The sequence below is a fragment of the Bemisia tabaci genome, chromosome 1 (assembly GCF_918797505.1).
Source record: "Bemisia tabaci chromosome 1, PGI_BMITA_v3".
NCBI lineage: Eukaryota > Metazoa > Arthropoda > Insecta > Hemiptera > Aleyrodidae > Bemisia > Bemisia tabaci.
In genome coordinates this window covers 85505309-85525115 of record NC_092793.1, presented here as the reverse complement: position 1 = coordinate 85525115, position 19807 = coordinate 85505309, and the positions used below count along the sequence as shown (strand labels likewise).

Sequence of the window (19807 nt, the reverse complement as noted above, 5' to 3'; positions counted from 1 at the left end):
TTCCAATGAATTTCTTGTCCATTTTTACCCATACTTTGATAGTTTTGAGCTTAATGCCACCGGGTGTGGACTGGCCTAATAAATCCTGTAGATAGGTACAAGGAAATACTTGTAGTAGTTCTGTTATACTTAACTAAAAGTCTTTAAAAAAAAGTAGAAAAAAATCATGCTATCCCATTTTTCATGAGTAAAATGTAAGAATATGAATAAAAATATAATATTTAATGGAAAAAAGAAAAAAGTTCCTACACACCTATTGTGACTTTGGCAACGCTGGAGTACGGTCAAAAATAGAGGAGGGGGAGGGGGTAATGTAGTGAAACATGAATTTTGGTTAAAATTGGTTAAAATGCAATTAATTGTAAGTTTAACGTTTAATTCAACTCTGGCAACTGAGCAAATCGTCACAATACAAAAATACAGCATTTTGAAATTTGCGCGTTTTTAGCCGATTTTGAGGGCTTGTTAATAAAAATTGGGGTGCACATATGCACAATGACATAACCAATTATTTTCCTTCAAAGTACCCAAGCATTTGTTCTAAATTTTTGAAGCTTTAGCTTAGTTTTATCATTGCAAAGAAAATGGTAACTCGGGGGGGGGGGGGGGGGGTTGTTTCAGGCGTTGCGCAACCCTTATAATTTGTTTTGGCTTTTTTCCTTGGCTAAATACTTATTATTGTTATTGGGGTCAATGCTTTAGGGAGGTGACTCTCGAAGTGGGACACCGTTGAGGCCAAGGAGGCTTCAAGACGATGAATATCGGATTTCTTCCGGTTGATTCCCTTCCATTCCTGCAATCCCCGACCTTGCTCGATCTGAAATGAAGAGAAACGCGAGGTAACCAGTGGTACCATCGTGTTTCTCGCGAAATTTTACCGGAGAACACCAAATGAATCGCAAATCCTACAGGCATGCAAGAGCTCCACAGCCATATTGGAAAATGAGAGTGGACTTCCATCAAACTACTGGAATTATCTCTTTGGAGCTAGTAAAAAAAAAGGAAGGGGGAATCTCATTGTTCACACAATAAAAAAAGCCCACCAAATACAGTGAAAACATTCAAAACCGACTCACGATTCTAGCCAGTTTGTAATGTTTCAACTAATTTTTAATGCTTATTTTTATTTATTGTCAATTTTTGTAAGAAGCCTGATAATGGCTCCCATAACAGAAATGCATCCTTTAGTAGAGATCCAACCACCTAAACGAGCCAACTGGAGAAAATAAAATAACTACGTAACTTGATGACTTCTCACTCCAAAAGCCAGTATATTTCCTGTTTATATTTTTTCAAATTGTGGATCTGGAAAATTGAACTTTCACTGTATGATGTTTATGCTTTGCTCTCTTACTTTTATTTTATATTTTGTCTTGTAGAATTGGAAATCAGAGCCGCATTTAGATGAAGCAACAATCACTTTGGTAGGATTCAGCAAAGGCTGCGTAGTTCTCAACCAATTTCTATATGAGTTCCACTATATGAAGACACTAACACCAGATGACACAACCATGATGAGGCTTGTTTCCAACATAACAGACATGTACTGGTTAGAAGGTGGCCATGCTGGTGTCAAAAACACCTGGATCACTTCTCGGAGTTTACTAGAAACCTTAACAAGACTTAGTGAGTATTCCTTTTTGTGTTATAGCTTATTCATTTTATATTTGAGTACCTTGTAGGGAGGAAGGATGTGTGCTTCTTATTGTTTAAAAATTGCGATTCTATCAAACTTAGCATCTCCTTGGCGCTAGTTGGCCATTTTCTACGATAAACAATCTGTAAGGCCGTGCTTATACAGCATTGAACTCTTGATTGCGACGCGATTGCGACTAGACTGTGACTCGGCACAACACATGGAGTTGAATGAGCATGTTGATACATGTTGCGACTCGCACGCGATTGAGATTTGACGATCAAATCTCAGTCGCGTCGCGGTCTGTGACGAGACTCTGTGCTCTAGACTCCGACTCGACTCTTGATCAGTCTCGTCTTGCTTGGTGCAGTGAACGGACGAAAACTATTTCATCTTTTTTAAAAAAGGTGGTTTATTAATAAAATAAAAAAGATTTTTAGAGGTTGGCTAGTATAATGACCTCTGAAGAGGAAGCCCTGAAGCTTGTGGAACTGGTGGAGGCTCGGCCATGCCTCTGAAACCCACGGAATGCATTTTATGCTAACAAAAAACTTAAATACTGACTTTTTTTAATATTTTCTGTATTGAAAGGGTGTTCACTATAACAACGAAAACGACGATGCTTATTCACCGCCCATAGCAAAAGCACGTCTTCTTCGTCAGATGAAGACATAATGCACTGCCACCATGACCCAACAGTATTGTTGATAAATTAAAATTGAGTTGCGAGGGAGTTTAACCCTGTATAAACACAAGCATCAAATCCCAGTCTAGTCGCAGTCTTGGATCAAATGAGCGCAATCGCGTCGCGATCAAGAGTCAAATGCTGTATAAACACGGCCTAAGTCAGTCTTGTTAATCCACTGTCTCCTCCTTTTTAATCCCATTTTGCAGTATTGCATTAGACTTTTGAGGCTAACCAACATGGCTGAGAAAGTTTTTTTTTATCAAGAATTCACATTTCTCTGTGTACTTACGGTATCAGAAGGACTTTTCCTATGAAACAAAAATGGTGGCAGAATTATTGAAAATATGTCTTCATCACAAGAAAGAGTAAACATAGCCCTATACTGTACGCCCTATATAGCCCTATTCATCTACCAAACACTATCATAACAACAACAAAAATATCTGCAAATAAAAATAGACTGATAAAAGTGAAATTGAAATTATTAATCTAATCAAAAATTGTAAACCAAGATATCAAAAAAAATTAATTACTACTCATTTAATTGTGAATCCCAGAAAAAGAGGAAATCCAGCAATCCTTGAACCATATATGAACACCGTAGCTTTTTTAAATAAACTAATATGATTAAATCTAAATTTGTCTAATAGAAAATTCCATATTTAGATGATAGAAGAACTAGTCACCAGAATATACATATATAACTTATAAAATATAAACAAAACAGGTTTAACCTAATACAGGGCTCTATAAAGACCCACCTATGAAGCTATTAAGATATCTGTAACAAAGCATTTCGGCTCAATTATTTGACTCTATTACAACGACATACTCAACGCCAAAATAGAATCTGAATAGTAAAAAATAGAGCCTTACAGAATGAAAATATCTTATAAAAGTAATTAAAATAACACAAATAAGATATCATGATTTGGTGAGGATGGAAGAGTAAAACTGGAAGCATGACCAATTGATTTTTATGTTATTGTGAGCATTGGTTGAGAGTCCGAAAATGACCATAGTTCTTTTCCTTTACCCTTTGCCTTCAAAAAACAGCCTTTTCCAAGGAAAAGTAAATTAGCCAGGAAATCGGTACTTGTTAGGAAGAAATCAAGGTCTTTTTGCGAATCTGCAGACCAAAAATTCAAGGATAACTTTGCTCAACAAAATTTTCCTTTTTAAGTTTAAAATGTACAAACTGATTCCTAGCAAATATTCAGTGCTGATTCCAGATAAAAAGTGACCTTAGTTTTTGTGGGTCAGCTCGATTTTCCCTGATGAAGTCGGACTTTTCCCTAAAAATCGAGTTCTTTCAGAGAAAAGTCAATTTTCTGGAAAATCTATGCAAGATGGAGAAAAACTGAGGTCATATTCGGAATTAGCAGCCGAAATTACAGCGGAGTCTTTGTGTTGCATGCCTATTAAAGTTTTCTTTCTGTTCCTAATATCGGGGTTTTTCCAAACAAGGACAATTATTTCTAAACGTAACCCTCGAGGTTAAAAAATCAACTTTACTTGTGCATGGTAAACTTTTGTGATCAGGATAGAAAAAATATTCAATTTAATGAAATGAGCTCTCTTTTCATCTCAAGTTCATGGATTCGTAAGATTTTCTAGTTTTTCTGAAGGCATGTTTAGCCCAGTGATTTTCAGGATTATGTTTGGAGTGATTTTTTTTCTCTGCACATTGCATCTATAAGATTTACAACCAAATGGAGTTAGAGTTAAATTTCTCAACAATATCAAACAGCCTTTAAAAAGCAGAAAAGTTCAATTGTAAACAATATTTTTTCCTATTTTGTTAAGGCATGTGAAAATGTAACGTCTGCAGCAGAAAAGCTATTAAACTTGATACCATTTAACGCAGTAGCTAGTTTAGAGGTTTATAATGGGCTTGTTGCAAACTTTTGCTACAGCAAAAATAAGGGTCGTTTCTTATAGATTACGTCTCAAAAATCACAATGAGCGCATCGGCAAAGTCTGAAATGCACTCATAACTTCACAATCTGCGTAAGAAATTTGCGGTTTTTTGAGCTTCCTGCTTCAAAAACGATACTACGGCACAGGTGAACATTTTGCTATAGGAGTCGTTCCATCGTCGGCAATATTCATCGTGGCCGACGCCAATCCGCCAAAACAAGTGTGACGGGACGAGATAACACATGACCAGGATAAGACCAATAACTATTGGCGTGTTTACGTTCATATTTTCCTCGCCCGCCTTGATTGACCTTGATCTCTCCTCAAATTACGCACAGAACTGCGGAAGCGTCGGCTATGAAGAATATTGCTGACGATGGAACGACTCCTCCAGCTAAACGTTCACCTGTGCCGTGGTATCATTTTTTGAAGCAGGAAGCTCAAAAAAACGCAAATTTCAAATGCAGATTGTGAAGTTATGAGTGCATTTCACACTTTGCTGATGCGCTCATCGTGATTTTTGAGACATTTTCAATAAGAAGCAACTCTTATTTTTGCTCTAGCAAAAGTTTGCAACAGGCCCATTGGTGAACGGTAGGACACATTCTTTATTGATACTCCAGCAGTATCAGGACATATTTAGATACTTCAGTTATCATGTTATACAAAGGTGAAAAAGTATAACGTCTGTAACATAGAGGACGCTACAAGGCTCTAGCTAGAGGTAATCTCACATTTAACTTGTTGGATCGGCTCTTAATTTAAAAACAGGCACACTGCAGCAGCCCTATTATGTTTTACTTTATTTTCACATGTAAAGTGTGTTCAATTTTAAAGTTAATTCCGGTAACACTTTTCTTATTGTTTTCTTAAATGTTTGATAAAGTTGTCCGGATGATGTGCATTCAAGTGCAATTTACTTATTAATTGCACCTTTTTTTTAACATATTTTTGCGTTAAACTGCACAGTTGCTGTGTCTGTTCTGCGGCTCCTAATATAACAGCATTACTATAGTGAACGTGGGAGGGCCTACATCGGGAATGCCGCACATTGCTGCTTTCTATCGATACCTGTGAAAATAATTTTTTCGTGATTTCTTCAACTTATTATTAGGAAATGTTTTCGTATGTGGTGATAAACTCAGAGAAAATTTTCTGTTCAGCGTACTTGGCCAATTTTGGATTTTTGGTGTTGGTCTGGGTTAAAAATTTTTGCACTGTTTAATTTCGATGGAATTATTTCAAAATTATGGCAGACACCCTTTTTTAAAACTAAGGACCCTCATTTTATCATCCACCAAGGGTTGCAGGAGGGGCTTTGAGAGGGAAATTCAGATTCCTTGGGGTCAAATTCCCTTTCACCTCCACCATCCCCCACTTCGTCCGAACTAAAATAACTGAGGAAATAGCCTTATACAGGTAGTCTGGGACACCCTGTATTTTTCTAAAAAGGTGTACTTTTCTACTCATGACAAATGTAACACCTCTTACTTTTGCCGTTTTGTTCATTTTCCTAAATAATTTGTGCTGAAATTTATTTTTAAGTTGAATTTTAAAGGTGGAAACTCGGCCCTACTATCACCTCAGATATTTACTTCGGAAAAGATTTTGACAGCTATTCGTATCGAATTTAAGGTGAAATCCATGTATCGTTGTGACAATTGGCTTTCCTACTTCATGCTGTTACCTTTTGTTTCAATTTCTTTATAAACTGCAAGAGTTAAAGCCTATTTTAGGTCCAAAGAGCCTCCCAAAAAAGGACCTTTTATGGCCCCTTTTCTGAAACTTGGGGATTTCATTCAAATGTAGCCTAAACGAAACCTTATAATGACCTAAGACTCCAGTAAAAATTTTAGCTTGAGTATACGTCTGGTTTTCAAGATACAGCGTTGCAAAGTTTGCATATTTAAGCTTAAAAATCTTCATATTTTCAAATATTATCTTCCTAAAACCAACATCAGAGTGAACTTTACAATCAAAACAAAGTGTAAATGAAGCATAATGATAAAAAAAAGACTTCATAAAAAGTTTTAGCTCATGCATGACCCCTGTTTTGGTAATACAACGTTGCAAGTTTACCTTTCTGAGCTTTAAAAATGCTCATATTTTTAAGTTTCTTGTTTAAAATCCAATTTTAGTAAATATCAAACTGCATTTTGAGGGATAAAATTAACCCTTAGTGGTACTCGTGAATGCACGGTTTGCATTGATAAAAGGCTACAATAATTTCAAGTAACACAGCGTTGCGTAGTTTACCTCCTAAATCTCTGAAAATGTATTTTCTCTTATTCTCCTATTAAAGAAAACTTCGATCAACCATCTTTCGATATTGTATAGCAAAATACAAGGACTCTAGTTAGTTCTAAGTGACGGTCGGTGTAAAAAATGGCTTTGTTGCCAATTTTTCCTTTTTTTTCTCTCAACATTTAATCATCAAATAAAATAATAATAAAATTAGGATACTTCCAATAATTATCTAATTTCAAAATCAAATTCAAGAGACTTTGCCATGCTCAATGAAATACTCAGCGTCAGCGTTGCTTTCAAAATCCAACAAATTATGCCTCACGATAGTTGCCAGTTTGACCTTTTTTAAGTAAAATGAAAAAATAAACATAGAATACGGAATTTTTCGAGATTTTTAAGTATAAATAAATCTTGAGCTAGAGAATACATTCATTATGCCTTGCAAAATTGAGTACCTCCACTGTTTCTAAAAAAAGATTTAAAAAATTAAAAGTATTGAAATTTTTTTTTAAAAAAATCAATTAAAAATTAAAAAATACAATGAAAAAACCAAAATAAATTATCAATTATTGGAGGCATCTTTATTTTAAAATAATTTTATTATTTATTGTTGGAAAAAAGTATTAATAAACGTAACTATAGTATTTTTGCGAATACCAATCGTCACTTGGAACTGACATCAGCCCTCAACATTTTTCCTTAATATAGGGTATGACACCATTGACATTAACTAGCATAAATAATAATTTCGAGAGTTTAATGTTGTTAGCTTGGCAACGCTGTATCACCACCAATCAAAGTATCCCTGTTTGAATACAAACATAGAGCTACAAATGACACATTTGGTAGATTTCATGCTTCAAATTCTAAATAAGATCCACGAAAGTCGCTTTTTAAACTCAGAACTAAGAAATATAAACATTTTTAAAGCTCAAATGTATAAACCTAGCAACGCTGTATCATTAAATCTGTACTTACGCTCGCAATAAGGCCTATACAGAAGACTTATCATATTATAAAATTACATCTAAACACCATACACAGATCTTTTGGTGATCAACAAGTTCGTTTTTTCATTCAGAAACTTACAAAAATGAGCAATTTTTATGGGTCTTTTGTGCCAACTTTGCAACGTTGTATCAAGAGAATCAGCAGTATTACCGTATCAATAAGAATATTGATTTAAAGATAAGACTGACTGCAGGTAAAATGTCACAAAATAACACATTATATCCAATTAAGTTGTTTTTTAAAGCAAGATGTTTGAAAATATGCGAATTTTTAAAGCTTAAATATGCAAACTTTGCAACTCTGTATCTTGGAAACCAGACGTATACTCAAGCTAAAATTTTTATTGGAGGCTTGTCTCATCATAAGGTTTCATTTAAGCCGCATACGAATGAAATCCCCGAGTTTCAAAAAAGGGGCCACTTTTTGGGAGGCTCTTTCTATGGCTATACCGTCCACAACAAAACCTTGTATCATCCGCAACACCATAAAAATGGCAATGTCCCCACAAAATCATAGAAACTTTATTTGAGATGGACACTTGATTGAAAAGAAGACTCGATGAGACCAACTAGAATTTTGATGAAGTAAATAGTTTCTATAATAATTAAAGTCAAAGTAAGGTCCTCAAAAATGAGAGGTCTTTTTTGTAACTTCTACAACAGCCTTCATTGACCTGTATCTTGCTTTGTATACAATTTTTTTAAACGGAAATTTGCAACATGATAGGGAGTAAGGTACATTACTCAGTCATTGAAAAATGTTGTATTTTTCGCGATGAGCAGACCAACTTATGTACAGGTTGAGGTATAGAACGTAATGTCTGCAACAAAAATAATTGCCCTTAAGTGCTCCTTTCTGGCCATTTAGCACCATGTAAAGTTCATTCTATTGTTTTGCCTCGGCAAGGAGGGAGAAAACATTTTACTCAGGTATCAAGTCGAGTTATTCCCTCTCAATTTTTGCCACTGAAGTCGAAAATGACCTTCGTTTTCTTAAAAAATTTACCAAATTTTAGAAAAATTGATTTTTCCAATTATTGCGCCTTCCAGCTCTAAAAAGTCCCATCCATTCAAGAACTTGATTTTCCGAAGATTTTAGAAGAAAACAAAATTCATTTTCGGCTTCAGCGGGAAAAATTGTGTGGAAATTACCCACCTTGCTACCTGAGAAAAAGTGTTTTCCGTTCCTTTCCAACGCAAAACAATTGGATGAGCTTCACATGCTCTTCCATGGCCGGGAAGGACCACTTGCTTGGAAAAACCTCAATATTAGGAACAGAAAGGAAACTTCAATAGGCATGTAATTCTTGTTTCTTATGTAATTTTGGCCAATCTGTCCGAAAATGACCTAGGTTTTCTCCATCGTGCACAGATTTTCTGGAAAATTGACTTTTCTCTGGAAAAGCTCGATTTTTAGGGATAAGTCCGATTTTTTCGAGCAAAATCGAGTTGACCCACATAAATGGTGATTATTTTTGGAATCAGCGCTAAGAATCTACCAGGAATCAGTTGATACACTGCAGGTAAATTTATCTGTTTTGACCAGTGTAACCAATAATCATGTATCAAACGCTGTAAAAGGCCTATGGCTGTATTCTCATCTTAAACTGATGAAGTAATGAAATCATCGAGGTATCCAAATTTTTCCTACTGTGTATTTTGCCTGTTATTCTTTGACTGAGACATTTTTTCTCAAGACACCTTTTTTGGCAGTAGGTTGTTTCTCTAGCGATGGCCTCAGTAAAAATCTATTAAATTTTCATAATCAAAAATTTAAAAAATGGGCAATAAACGCTGAGTTCTCCAAATGTTCCCTGCCTTTGTAAACATTTTCCGTTTATGCTGCATTCCTAAATTTTTTGCATAAGATATAGAATTATAGCCATACAATTCCATGTTTGACGATGCATTATTCCATGTCAAAAATGATCAATTTTTTGGAATCATCAAATTCTTTGACAAGTTTATATTGCTTTTGCAGATATTCGAATTCATGTTCATGTAACTCCATATCAGATTTGTGACAAGAGACGCCCATGGATTCGAAAAGAAGAGAAAACATTCAGCAACATGCTCAAGAGGCTGGGTGCTCCCATTGAGCGAGTGTTTCATTTTGAGAATCACCCGACAGACTTGTCAATCCATTTTGAAGTACTGTCGGTTTTCAAAACGCCTCAACTATAAGCTGCTAGACCCGTTGGATTCCTGTCTAAGCTATTCTCAAAGTGCAATAATCAAGCTTTCCAATGGTTTCAAAGCTTTTATTTTTAAATGTTAATCTTATTTAACTTTACCCTTCTTAACTAGTCCTGTAATATTTAAATAGTAGCTAACTTCACCATTTTTTTTCATCTAGTAGTCAGAGAGCTGAGGAAAATTACCATGGAAATAAGGAGCTTCAATCACATCTCCGTTTTGCTATTCCTGGAAATTGGTGTAAAAGGGATGGTCCACCTTTTCCTCAAATACTTGGAACACATGATGAAATTGTATGAGTTTACCCTGGATTGCACAAATCACTTTGATGTTGCTATGATAGCAAGTGAATGCAACCTTTATGACAAAGAGTGTATGGGAAGATTTTTTGGAGAAAGGTGATAATTTATTCTGGAAACATGTACGTGGCTATCAAATACTTTCTAAGAACCTTGTTTGTAACCTTCCTTCAGAGCTCTCTGACTCCCATCATTAACAATTCTGCACCTTGTAAATTTTCCCTTTGTCTTGCTTCAAGGCCTCTCATCTTGGAGACTGCACAGTACTCAACTTTTTAGCAGAGTAGCCATGAAGAGCAGTTTATATAATATTCTCAAGCAGAAAAGGGGCATCTGAACCTGCGTTACAGGATGTAACATTGGAATGGGCGCTTAGTGCAGATTTATAAAAAATCAACACAAGGTGTCAATTTTTCATCCTAAATTCGCCACTTAACGGTAATTTCAGTGGGTGGGGATTAAATATAAGTTTCATAGTTTGTCAGTAAAGGCAGTCCGCTTTACAGGTGCTTTGAGAGGGGGAGAGGGGTTCAAAAAATCTGATTTTCAGCGTTCCGTATCTTATGAGCGGTCCCACAACATTGTTGGCCTCTTGAATTCTACACTGAAACCAAAGGCAGTTGCTGAGAAGAGGGCACGTTTTCACCTATCATGAGTGGCGGTAGCCACCACCGGGCAAGTAACCTATCCTCCAACAATTGGCAACACAGCACAGCACAGCACAGCCCGGTCGAGGCAACGACACCATAGTTACACGAACTTGGCTTATTTGGGTTTTTAGTTGCGGTTCAGTAAACTTTTCAAAGCAACGGAGCGACGGATTTCAGAAATTTTGGTGTCTAAAGATGCGTCTCGGTCCCGTCTAACGAACTGTTGAGTTTCAAGGAGGTTGATGATTTATTAAACGAGATAATTACGCATATGTGCCTAAAATAGCAAAAAGTATCCACTTTGACCATTTTCACGCTCTGTCAAAGCTATGGAGAATACGAGACATCGGAGCCCTATATAATGTTATATCAAAAGAATTGTCATGTTCCCGTGTAGTGCGCGTTTAAGTTTCATTAATAACCAAGGCATCCTAAGAAAAATATTGCGTCTAAACTGCTTTTCGGGTGCAATGGGCGACCCGACCTGCTGACGTTTATCATTGAATTTCTCGCTTACACTATTCTGGAATGAAATTATGGTTATTTCGAGGGAACATCCTGAAGTTATAAGGATTCTAAAAATTATATATGAGTAGGGGTTTACTTTTACCGTTTAGGCTGTAGCTTTGATTATGTCCCAAAAATCGTAAAACCCGAATTTACTAACACATACACACGGTAGAGTGATTATGTTAGTGCTCTCTGCAGTCAGCATCTCACCAGCGGAACAACAAAACAAACCACGAATGTTAGGTTAGTTCCTGTTTCACAGAGCAACAAAAACGATCGATACAATACGGAATCATTTGCTTTCAATCATTTCAATCCATTTACGACTTCAACAATGTTTGTGACAAGCATTATCATCGTATTTTACAACCTGGAGCAGAAGTTTATCGCCTCATCGTGAAGTGAATTCTGAATATCCAATCTTAGAACTCAAAACCTCACCATTCTACTCTCTCATTGTTCTCTTTTCATTTTGGTTCAAATCAAGTGATTTAAAGTCGCTTCACTAAAATTATGAGACCCTGAATCCATTTAAGAGCGTGAAGCTCACATTTTTCTGGCATTACAGCCTTTTTACTCCTCAAGTTCTACGGATATGAGTCCATTTCGCTCAAGGTTTTTCTGAGCTCTGCGCGATACCAAGTGTTTATACATTTAAGATAAGTGAGGTTTGTCTTTTGGTTCTTCTTTTAGCAGTTTTAAAGTAAATTAGGTATTACAGTACCTTCGTCCAGTTTTGTTTCCTTGTTTAATGTTTGTTGAGAGTCTTTCTACGTGAACACTCAAGGACATACATACTTACGCTCAGGTACCAATACCATTGTTTTTCTCCCACGTCAGGATGTACCTTTAAGCATGCTAATTTACCAAAGAAACTCCTCCAGTGATAAATAATTTTAAGCTTTATTACGAAGTGAAAACCTCTGTGTGGTGTCGCTAAATTTCTCAGATAAGTCTCAGTTTAGACACGTAGAACAGACGTTCACTTTTGTCCGTTACGATCCCTGCTCTTATAGCTTCACATCTTACTTTGATCTCTGATTCATCGATTAATGGCACTTTTAGTTCCATTCATCATCAATCAGTTCAAAGCTATCTCAACGATGAATCATCAAACGTTATATCAAGGAAGAAATTTTCTGCTGAAAGCTACGACGGAATTGACATTGCAACTCAACTTACGAAAGCATGAACCAGGACATAAGAATCTGTCTCTAAGTGAACATTTTTTTCAACTCATCAGGCAGTTTAGCAGGTAAGAAATCTACAGTTGATTAATTAAGGATTACCAGATTACATGCACACTGGTTTTCCAACATTTACGGTAGATAGGGATATTTTTATTGATAATGATTAATGACGAAACGAATATATCAATACCATGGCCAAACTGGGAAACTACTTACCGCAATCCACAAAGTTCATCCTCAAAGACTTTCAGTCTTTTCATTTCTCTGCTGATAAATAATTCAACATAATTTCTGAAAATTGTGTAATTAATGACTTCGATGCGCAGAAAATTCTTTTCTGGGATTTTAAGCGTAGTGGTCACTAACTTTTCCCTGATTTTGGAATGTCCTCTTTTGACATTAGGTGTCTCAGATAAAAATTCTTTTCACAAAAATTTCAAGTTTTTACTTGACTTAATTTTAAGTGTTTAGTCTCTTTAAACTGAAAAGTCCAATTTTTTTACTGGGAGAAGGAATTTCAATGCTCCGCAGCAAAACTACCTGACATATTTTCACAGTGAGGAGGGCTTAATTTCCTAACTTTTACAGAACCTGTCACCCTGTCTATCCCTCAGAAATTCAGTGAACCAGATGAGATTCAATGAGGGTCGTTGATAACTTTACCACTAAATTGATACCGCTTAAAGGATTTTGGAGGGAGCAATTTTACCCACTAACATTGTTGTCAAACAGGGTTTATTCATCAGAGCCCTGAATTGAGGAACCAAGAGAAAATAATTTGTTTTCATTTACTCCTCAAAGATGATACTATGACCATGATGCAGGTCAGTACCTATGAGAACTATATAGATCTCATAAAATTTCAGTAAACCTTGTCGCTGGGGGAAAGATCTAATACATACTGAAGATAATCATCGAATAATGTACTCTCCTAAATATAGACAAAAATTACAATGAAAATGTTCATTATTTGATGAAAAATAAAGTACAAAAATTTTCAGAGTCTCAGAGGACACCAAGAATGCCAAAAAATCTTAAAATAATTTCCTTTCACAAACAAAAATAAAAATGACACTGAACATTTTTAGCAGGGCTTCTTGATAATCAGAGAACAAAAATTTTGAGAGCTTGACACTTTTAATCCTTACAATTTTTAGATTGTAACACTAATGAGGTCTGGGAAGCTGTTGAATGCCCTGATTTCCAAACTTCTATTACTCAAGCAGCTGCACACATTTCTTTGAATTTCAATTCCATGGTAAAATTATTTCTATTGCATTGTAGTGTTGAGAATGTTGCCTATTTACTCATTGAAGGAACAATTTTTAGAGCAATTAATTTGAAATAAGTACCTACCGTTGTTGCAATTTATCATTGAATTTCTTCGTATTTCTTTTCTTTCTTCTTTTTCTTTTCTTGGGATTCTACAATTGTATTTCTTTTCAGGGATATCTACAGTTGTGTAGATTTTGATTTTTAAAACTCATCTCTTTTTAAAACTAAGAGAGCGTTGAAATAATTATCACTTACCATGTATAACTTTCTGCAAAATTTGCCTCAGTTGATGCTCTCACAAGTTCAGTTGTAAAGTCAATTCAGCCATAGCTTTCCGAAGAAAATTTCTTCTTCGATCTAACAATTAATGATTAATCGTCGAAATAGCTTTGAACTGATTAATTAAAAATGACAGTCAAGGGTATAAAAAAATAAGACGGATCCGAGGAACTTTGCTACACAGCAAGGAGATATCCACTTCATAGCTATAAGCATTAAATGGATTACATTTTGCAATTAGGAGCCACTATTTCTGGTCCATTTTAGAAACAGAATACATGCTATTGGTTTCCCTATGCAGATATGTGCTTCTATGGGAGAGCCAGAGGTAATGGTTCCTTATTGTAAAATGTAATCCAATTCCTTCACAAGTGCGGGACTTCATTTGGTAAAATAACAGTTTTCTTGCAAAAATGAGATGATATAAACTCCAAAAAACCCAAAAACTTGGGTAAAGAGACTCCGGGCAAGTCACCATCCTCTTGCCAAAAACCTCCAAAAGCTCTTCTTTGTTCCCCTCTTCAGTGGAAAAAGAAATTATCACACTACGACAGTTTCCATTTCTGTCATAGAGTACCCCAAGCGGACCAAAGAACGGAACTCTTAGTCGTTTACACATTTACCTATTTAACAAAATCTCCAGGAGGTCACAGACAGGCTGGCAGCCCCTCATCGGACCAAAACGCACACCGTACCATTTTTTTCCTTGTAGGTATGTGCCTCCAAAGTACATGAAATGACTCCTTGAGGGGCGGGCAAGTTTGATTGAAATTCACGTTGTCTTCTGAAAATGAGCTAAAATTTTTACCTTGAAGAAGAAGAAAATCGAGTTATCATTTTCTTCCATACATGGTAGGTATGCCTATGAGAGGCACCAGGAACGCCTTCCAAAATTATTGATGCAACCCGCACGACTCCGAAGTCAGCGGAAACTTTCTTGAAGCGTCTCCTAAGATTTTCCCTACACAATAATCCCCTTCAAAAATGAATGATGCAACAAGCGCGTCCTGTTTGACCACGAAAGCTCCTCAGATGAGAAGTCTTTTGGTCTGGTCAGAAAAATATTCGAACTTTATTTTTCATCTTCTCTTCTCATTTCCCGCATTGACGGAGGCGAAATTTTTTTGGAAAGCATGACGCGCCCGGCCCAATGCTCTCACTGAGGATCAACCTGTAGATAGACTGCTAAAAATATTTAGGAAACAGATGTTTGGGCTCACTGAGAATGAGGCCAATTTCCGAACTGATAGTACGGGATCAGAATGGAAAAAGTCAATTATGACTACGAGGAGGCTTTGTACATTTCCAAATAAACAGTACCGTCTTTGTTGTACAAGTATTCCTGAACGATCATTCATAATGGAAGGTCATATTCTATTCGCACTTTTTTTTACGCATTGGGCCGGGCGCGTCATGCTTTCTAAAAAATTTCGCCTCCGTCAATGCGGGAAATGAGAAGAGAAGATGAAAAATAAAGTTCGAATATTTTTCTGACCAGACCAAAAGACTTCTCATCTGAGGAGCTTTCGTGGTCAAACAGGACGCGCTTGTTGCATCATTCATTTTTGAAGGGGATTATTGTGTAGGGAAAATCTTAGGAGACGCTTCAAGAAAGTTTCCGCTGACTTCGGAGTCGTGCGGGTTGCATCAATAATTTTGGAAGGCGTTCCTGGTGCCTCTCATAGGCATACCTACCATGTATGGAAGAAAATGATAACTCGATTTTCTTCTTCTTCAAGGTAAAAATTTTAGCTCATTTTCAGAAGACAACGTGAATTTCAATCAAACTTGCCCGCCCCTCAAGGAGTCATTTCATGTACTTTGGAGGCACATACCTACAAGGAAAAAAATGGTACGGTGTGCGTTTTGGTCCGATGAGGGGCTGCCAGCCTGTCTGTGACCTCCTGGAGATTTTGTTAAATAGGTAAATGTGTAAACGACTAAGAGTTCCGTTCTTTGGTCCGCTTGGGGTACTCTATGACAGAAATGGAAACTGTCGTAGTGTGATAATTTCTTTTTCCACTGAAGAGGGGAACAAAGAAGAGCTTTTGGAGGTTTTTGGCAAGAGGATGGTGACTTGCCCGGAGTCTCTTTACCCAAGTTTTTGGGTTTTTTGGAGTTTTCTCTTAACAGGAGAAGTGCCCTCCTCACACCTGATGCCTTAATTATCTTCTTAATTAGCAATACTGGAATAGACGTGTGTATTTATCAATAGCTTTTATGTAGATTATTGTCACTTTTGTTTCAAATTTGAACAAATGGTTCTTAGATAATTTTGATCCTCTTTTTGCTTGGGGTTTTTTTAGAATGGATAATATGGAATGTCCTTCTTCCTTCGTTGTTTTTTATAAATGTACTCGTTTCTCCCCTCCCCCCTTCCAATCCACCGTAGTATTTTGTTTTGTGAAGTAACTTCAGACTCTTTATTTTGAACTTTTTACGGATCCAATTCCTTCCTCACCCCTCCCCCCCTTCAAATTTTTCCCTGTAATGTTTCGCAAGATAAAGCTAATATTAGGACAGTTCTTATCGGACTATTTACAAAAATTTTGCCTTAGTCTCTCTCTTTATTGGAATGCTGCTTAAATCATACCTGAATTATATGCTTGAAGTTGATGTTTGAATCATGAATCTTACACTCAAGTTTCACTAACTGATAAATGGAATTAGCTCATCAAAATTCTCACTTAATTTGGTGATTTCAACTGAAACACAGGTTCAGGATTAGAATTAATCAAATTTGTTTTAAGCTGTTGATTGATAACTCACTGCTCTCTCTGCAGAATAGAAATAAAAAAGGAAAGAGATGAACCCAAAATCGTCTTTTTTTAGTGTAGTTGTATGATAAGTCTTGAAAACTTTTCTAACATGACAAAAGTGCGGGGATGTTAACAGATACTAACACTTTGGAATGTTTCTGAAAATTGAAGCCATCAGGTACCAGAGCTCGTAATCCAAGGCTGCCTCTAATACGGTCAGTTTTGGATTGTTTCACTTTTTCAGGAAGGAGTGGACAGTGGAATAATCCATAGTGGTGGTGTTCTCTACCATGGCACGCTAGCCGTATGAAACTCGCCTGATCCAGTTGCAAGTGTCTATGAATGTGCCAAGGGATCATAAGGTCATTTATTGGTTTGTCAGTTTCCTAAGTGTGGGTACAGGCTTGTGGTGCTTGCGATGAATTAATTGACCTGCCATTTAAATCTGTGGAACAGGATCGATTACGAGGGTGTTCGCAATCAACACCTTAACAATCGATTTTTGACTATGGCTTCAAATAGGAAAACATGGATAGTCAATGATTTACAGCTGTTTTTTCAAAAGTCATCAGCTGCTGTAATACTGATCGCAGCAGGTGACTGCCAAAACAGCTGTCTTTAACTGTAAACTTAAAGTTTCTTTTTGCTTTGAAAGTGGGGGTGGGACCAAGTCATGGTAACTACTGTCCGCCTGTCGGAATGATGGCCCCAGGTCCCAAAGACCCCTGCCAGCCGCTAGCAACTGACCAGGGCGGGGTTCAGAGCCACCCGCACCCAGCACACAGGGAATGCGGCATGCTCCATGTTCACCAGTGCACAAGTGGGGTCGGACTTAAGACTTAAAACCTCTGCCCCTCCCCCAGCCATGAAGGCGTAACTATTGCGTGAATTCATTCAAAGTCATTGTTTCTGCTTTGTTCTATTCCGAGCGTATCAATTTATCCTCAACAATAAAGCATTTTTATTCTTGCGGGAGGCTCGATACAAAGATGTGCATCTCCATCTCCAATTTTTAAAGTTTCATTCAGTAAATTCGGGATGAGTAATTAACAATTTTCTTAAGATTTTTTACTTTTTGTGGCAGCGCTCATAGAAGGTGCAAATTTTTCCCACTGCAGGAAGGGACCCCAGCGAATATAAATTAACGCTAAGGTAGGGGAAAGGGACCTGGCGGGCATGGATGCAGATCCTTGCTATCCTTTGTTTCTATTTTCATTTAACAGTCTCTACTTCGATTTCTAACTGATCAAATATGAAAACATGTCACTAAAATAAAAAATGCATACCTGCCTAAAAATGGGCAAATTGGAATATGTTTACCTATACAAGATCAATGTAGGAACTCGAATTAGATCTTACAGATCCTTAAAACCAGCATGTAAAATATTGTTAATATTTTGCTCGGATTATTTGCTTGCGAAATGGCAGTAGGTTTTCTTACTGCTGTGGTTGCAGTTGCGACCTGTTTTCACAACCTCCCCAAGCTCGGAAGCAAAAAATCAGAAAACTGCGCTGTGCCAATGATAAACTAGCCCCGAAACGCGTCTACAGTTGCCTTCTTGATTGATCATAACTAGCTGGCACCAACCAGTATATCTTTTTGAGATAAAACTGTGCAGACAAGATTTTTACCCCTCTCATGAGAATTTCGGTTTTATACTGAAACGCTTGTTGGCCAAATTACCAATACTATCTACTCACAACAGTACAGTCTAATTGTTGACTCTAGAAAGACGACAAGCTGTAAGCCTATTTGTGATCGTTGATTAACATTCTACTGCCTGGCAGAATTTGGAGTAACACCAGTTTACAATTGGACTACATTTTGCAATTAGGAACTATAAATCCCGGCCCGGTTTTAAAACAACGTATGTGCCATTACTTTCCCTATGCACATAGGTGTTTTTTCAGATGAGCCAGAGTTTATAGGTCCAAATTGCAAAATGCAGTCCAATTGAACATGTACATTGAAGTTTCATATCCTTTTTGAAACCTTCTTTCCGGCCATAAGTTTCCATTAAATTGGTGCTCTGAATAAAGCAATTCATATAACATCTAATTTGACTTTCCACCTTGAATTTTTAAAGCAAACTCTGGCAGAATAAATCAAAAGGAAAATATCATTGCAGTTAAGAAAGTGTATACGTCGAGCGAAATTGGAAAATACATTGAATACTTTGATTTGATGTATAAAAATTGTGCTGATTCATCATCCTATTTAATCGTGGACCGACATATAGGTATGTCGGAGTATTTCAGTGTTCCTGCAATTGGGCTAAGTTGCTTTCATTTGCAGCAAACTGCTTTTAGGAAGAAAACTTAGGGTAAAATTTAACCATAGTGGAAGGACTTGGGAGAGGGGCTGAGAGACCCAGACAGGTCAGCTCAGAAACAGAGGTCCCTCTAAGCTTAGGGGATTGAACAATAGATGAGTTTTCTGATACATTTGAGTAACTTATCGCAACTGCCCCGTATTTATCCTATCTTCTCCTTTTCATGTTGTTTAGTAATTGTTTCTTCACAAAAAAAAACTTTAAGTTTGCCCTTTCCCATGAAAACTTTTTCAAGTCGGTCGATTTAATCAGAACGCTTACGGTAACTGATCAACCAATTTATTTTAAGTAAGACTGACTATTGAGTTCATTTGTATCTTGTTTTAACTGATACAGCAATCTAGATTAATATCACTTGATAATTATCTAGTGCTAGTCGTCACTATTGTATCTCTCTATTATTTTTATTACTCTCAAATGAATGATTCCATGTCATTGTGGAGTGAAGTGCCTCTCAGGGTTTGGGTCGAGCCCCCCTCCCCCTAATTGATACAATAAGCTTCTTACTTACGTATCTCTCTGATTGTGTAGCAAAATTTGACAAACCTAAGTGCTGTATGCTGAGTATAAATCAGATGAGTCAAGGCATTATGAACGCCTCTCTGAGGATTCGTCTCGCTGTTTTGAGACCATTATATTACCAATTTTTTCTGTTTAATTGCACTCCTCTAGTCATTTCTAAATATGATGAAAAATGTATATTAAATTAGTAGTAAATCCAGTCTGTCGTCAAATTTACTTTTATCTGACATCAATATTGTTGAATGAAACAAGATATGAGATTCCCAACATTTCTTGTGATTCAATTATTGACG

At 36.6% G+C, this 19807-nt stretch overlaps 1 protein-coding gene across 12 annotated transcripts in view; it reads left to right on the top strand.

The window, feature by feature from the left end:
• Positions 1-19502, top strand: part of LOC109041386 (mitochondrial protein C2orf69 homolog) — a 74808-nt gene extending 55306 nt beyond the window's left edge. For 11 of the 12 annotated variants that reach the window (XM_072306352.1, XM_072306346.1, XM_072306354.1 and 8 more), the window contains 2 exons: positions 1380-1626; positions 9858-19502. In XM_072306352.1, coding sequence (XP_072162453.1) covers positions 1380-1626; positions 9858-10099 — 489 coding nt within the window. In that variant the 3' untranslated portion in view covers positions 10100-19502. Of the gene's footprint in view, positions 1-1379; positions 1627-9482 lie in introns of all 12 variants that reach the window. The other variant, XM_072306355.1, reaches the window with a different exon arrangement.
• Positions 19503-19807: the final 305 nt, after the last annotated feature.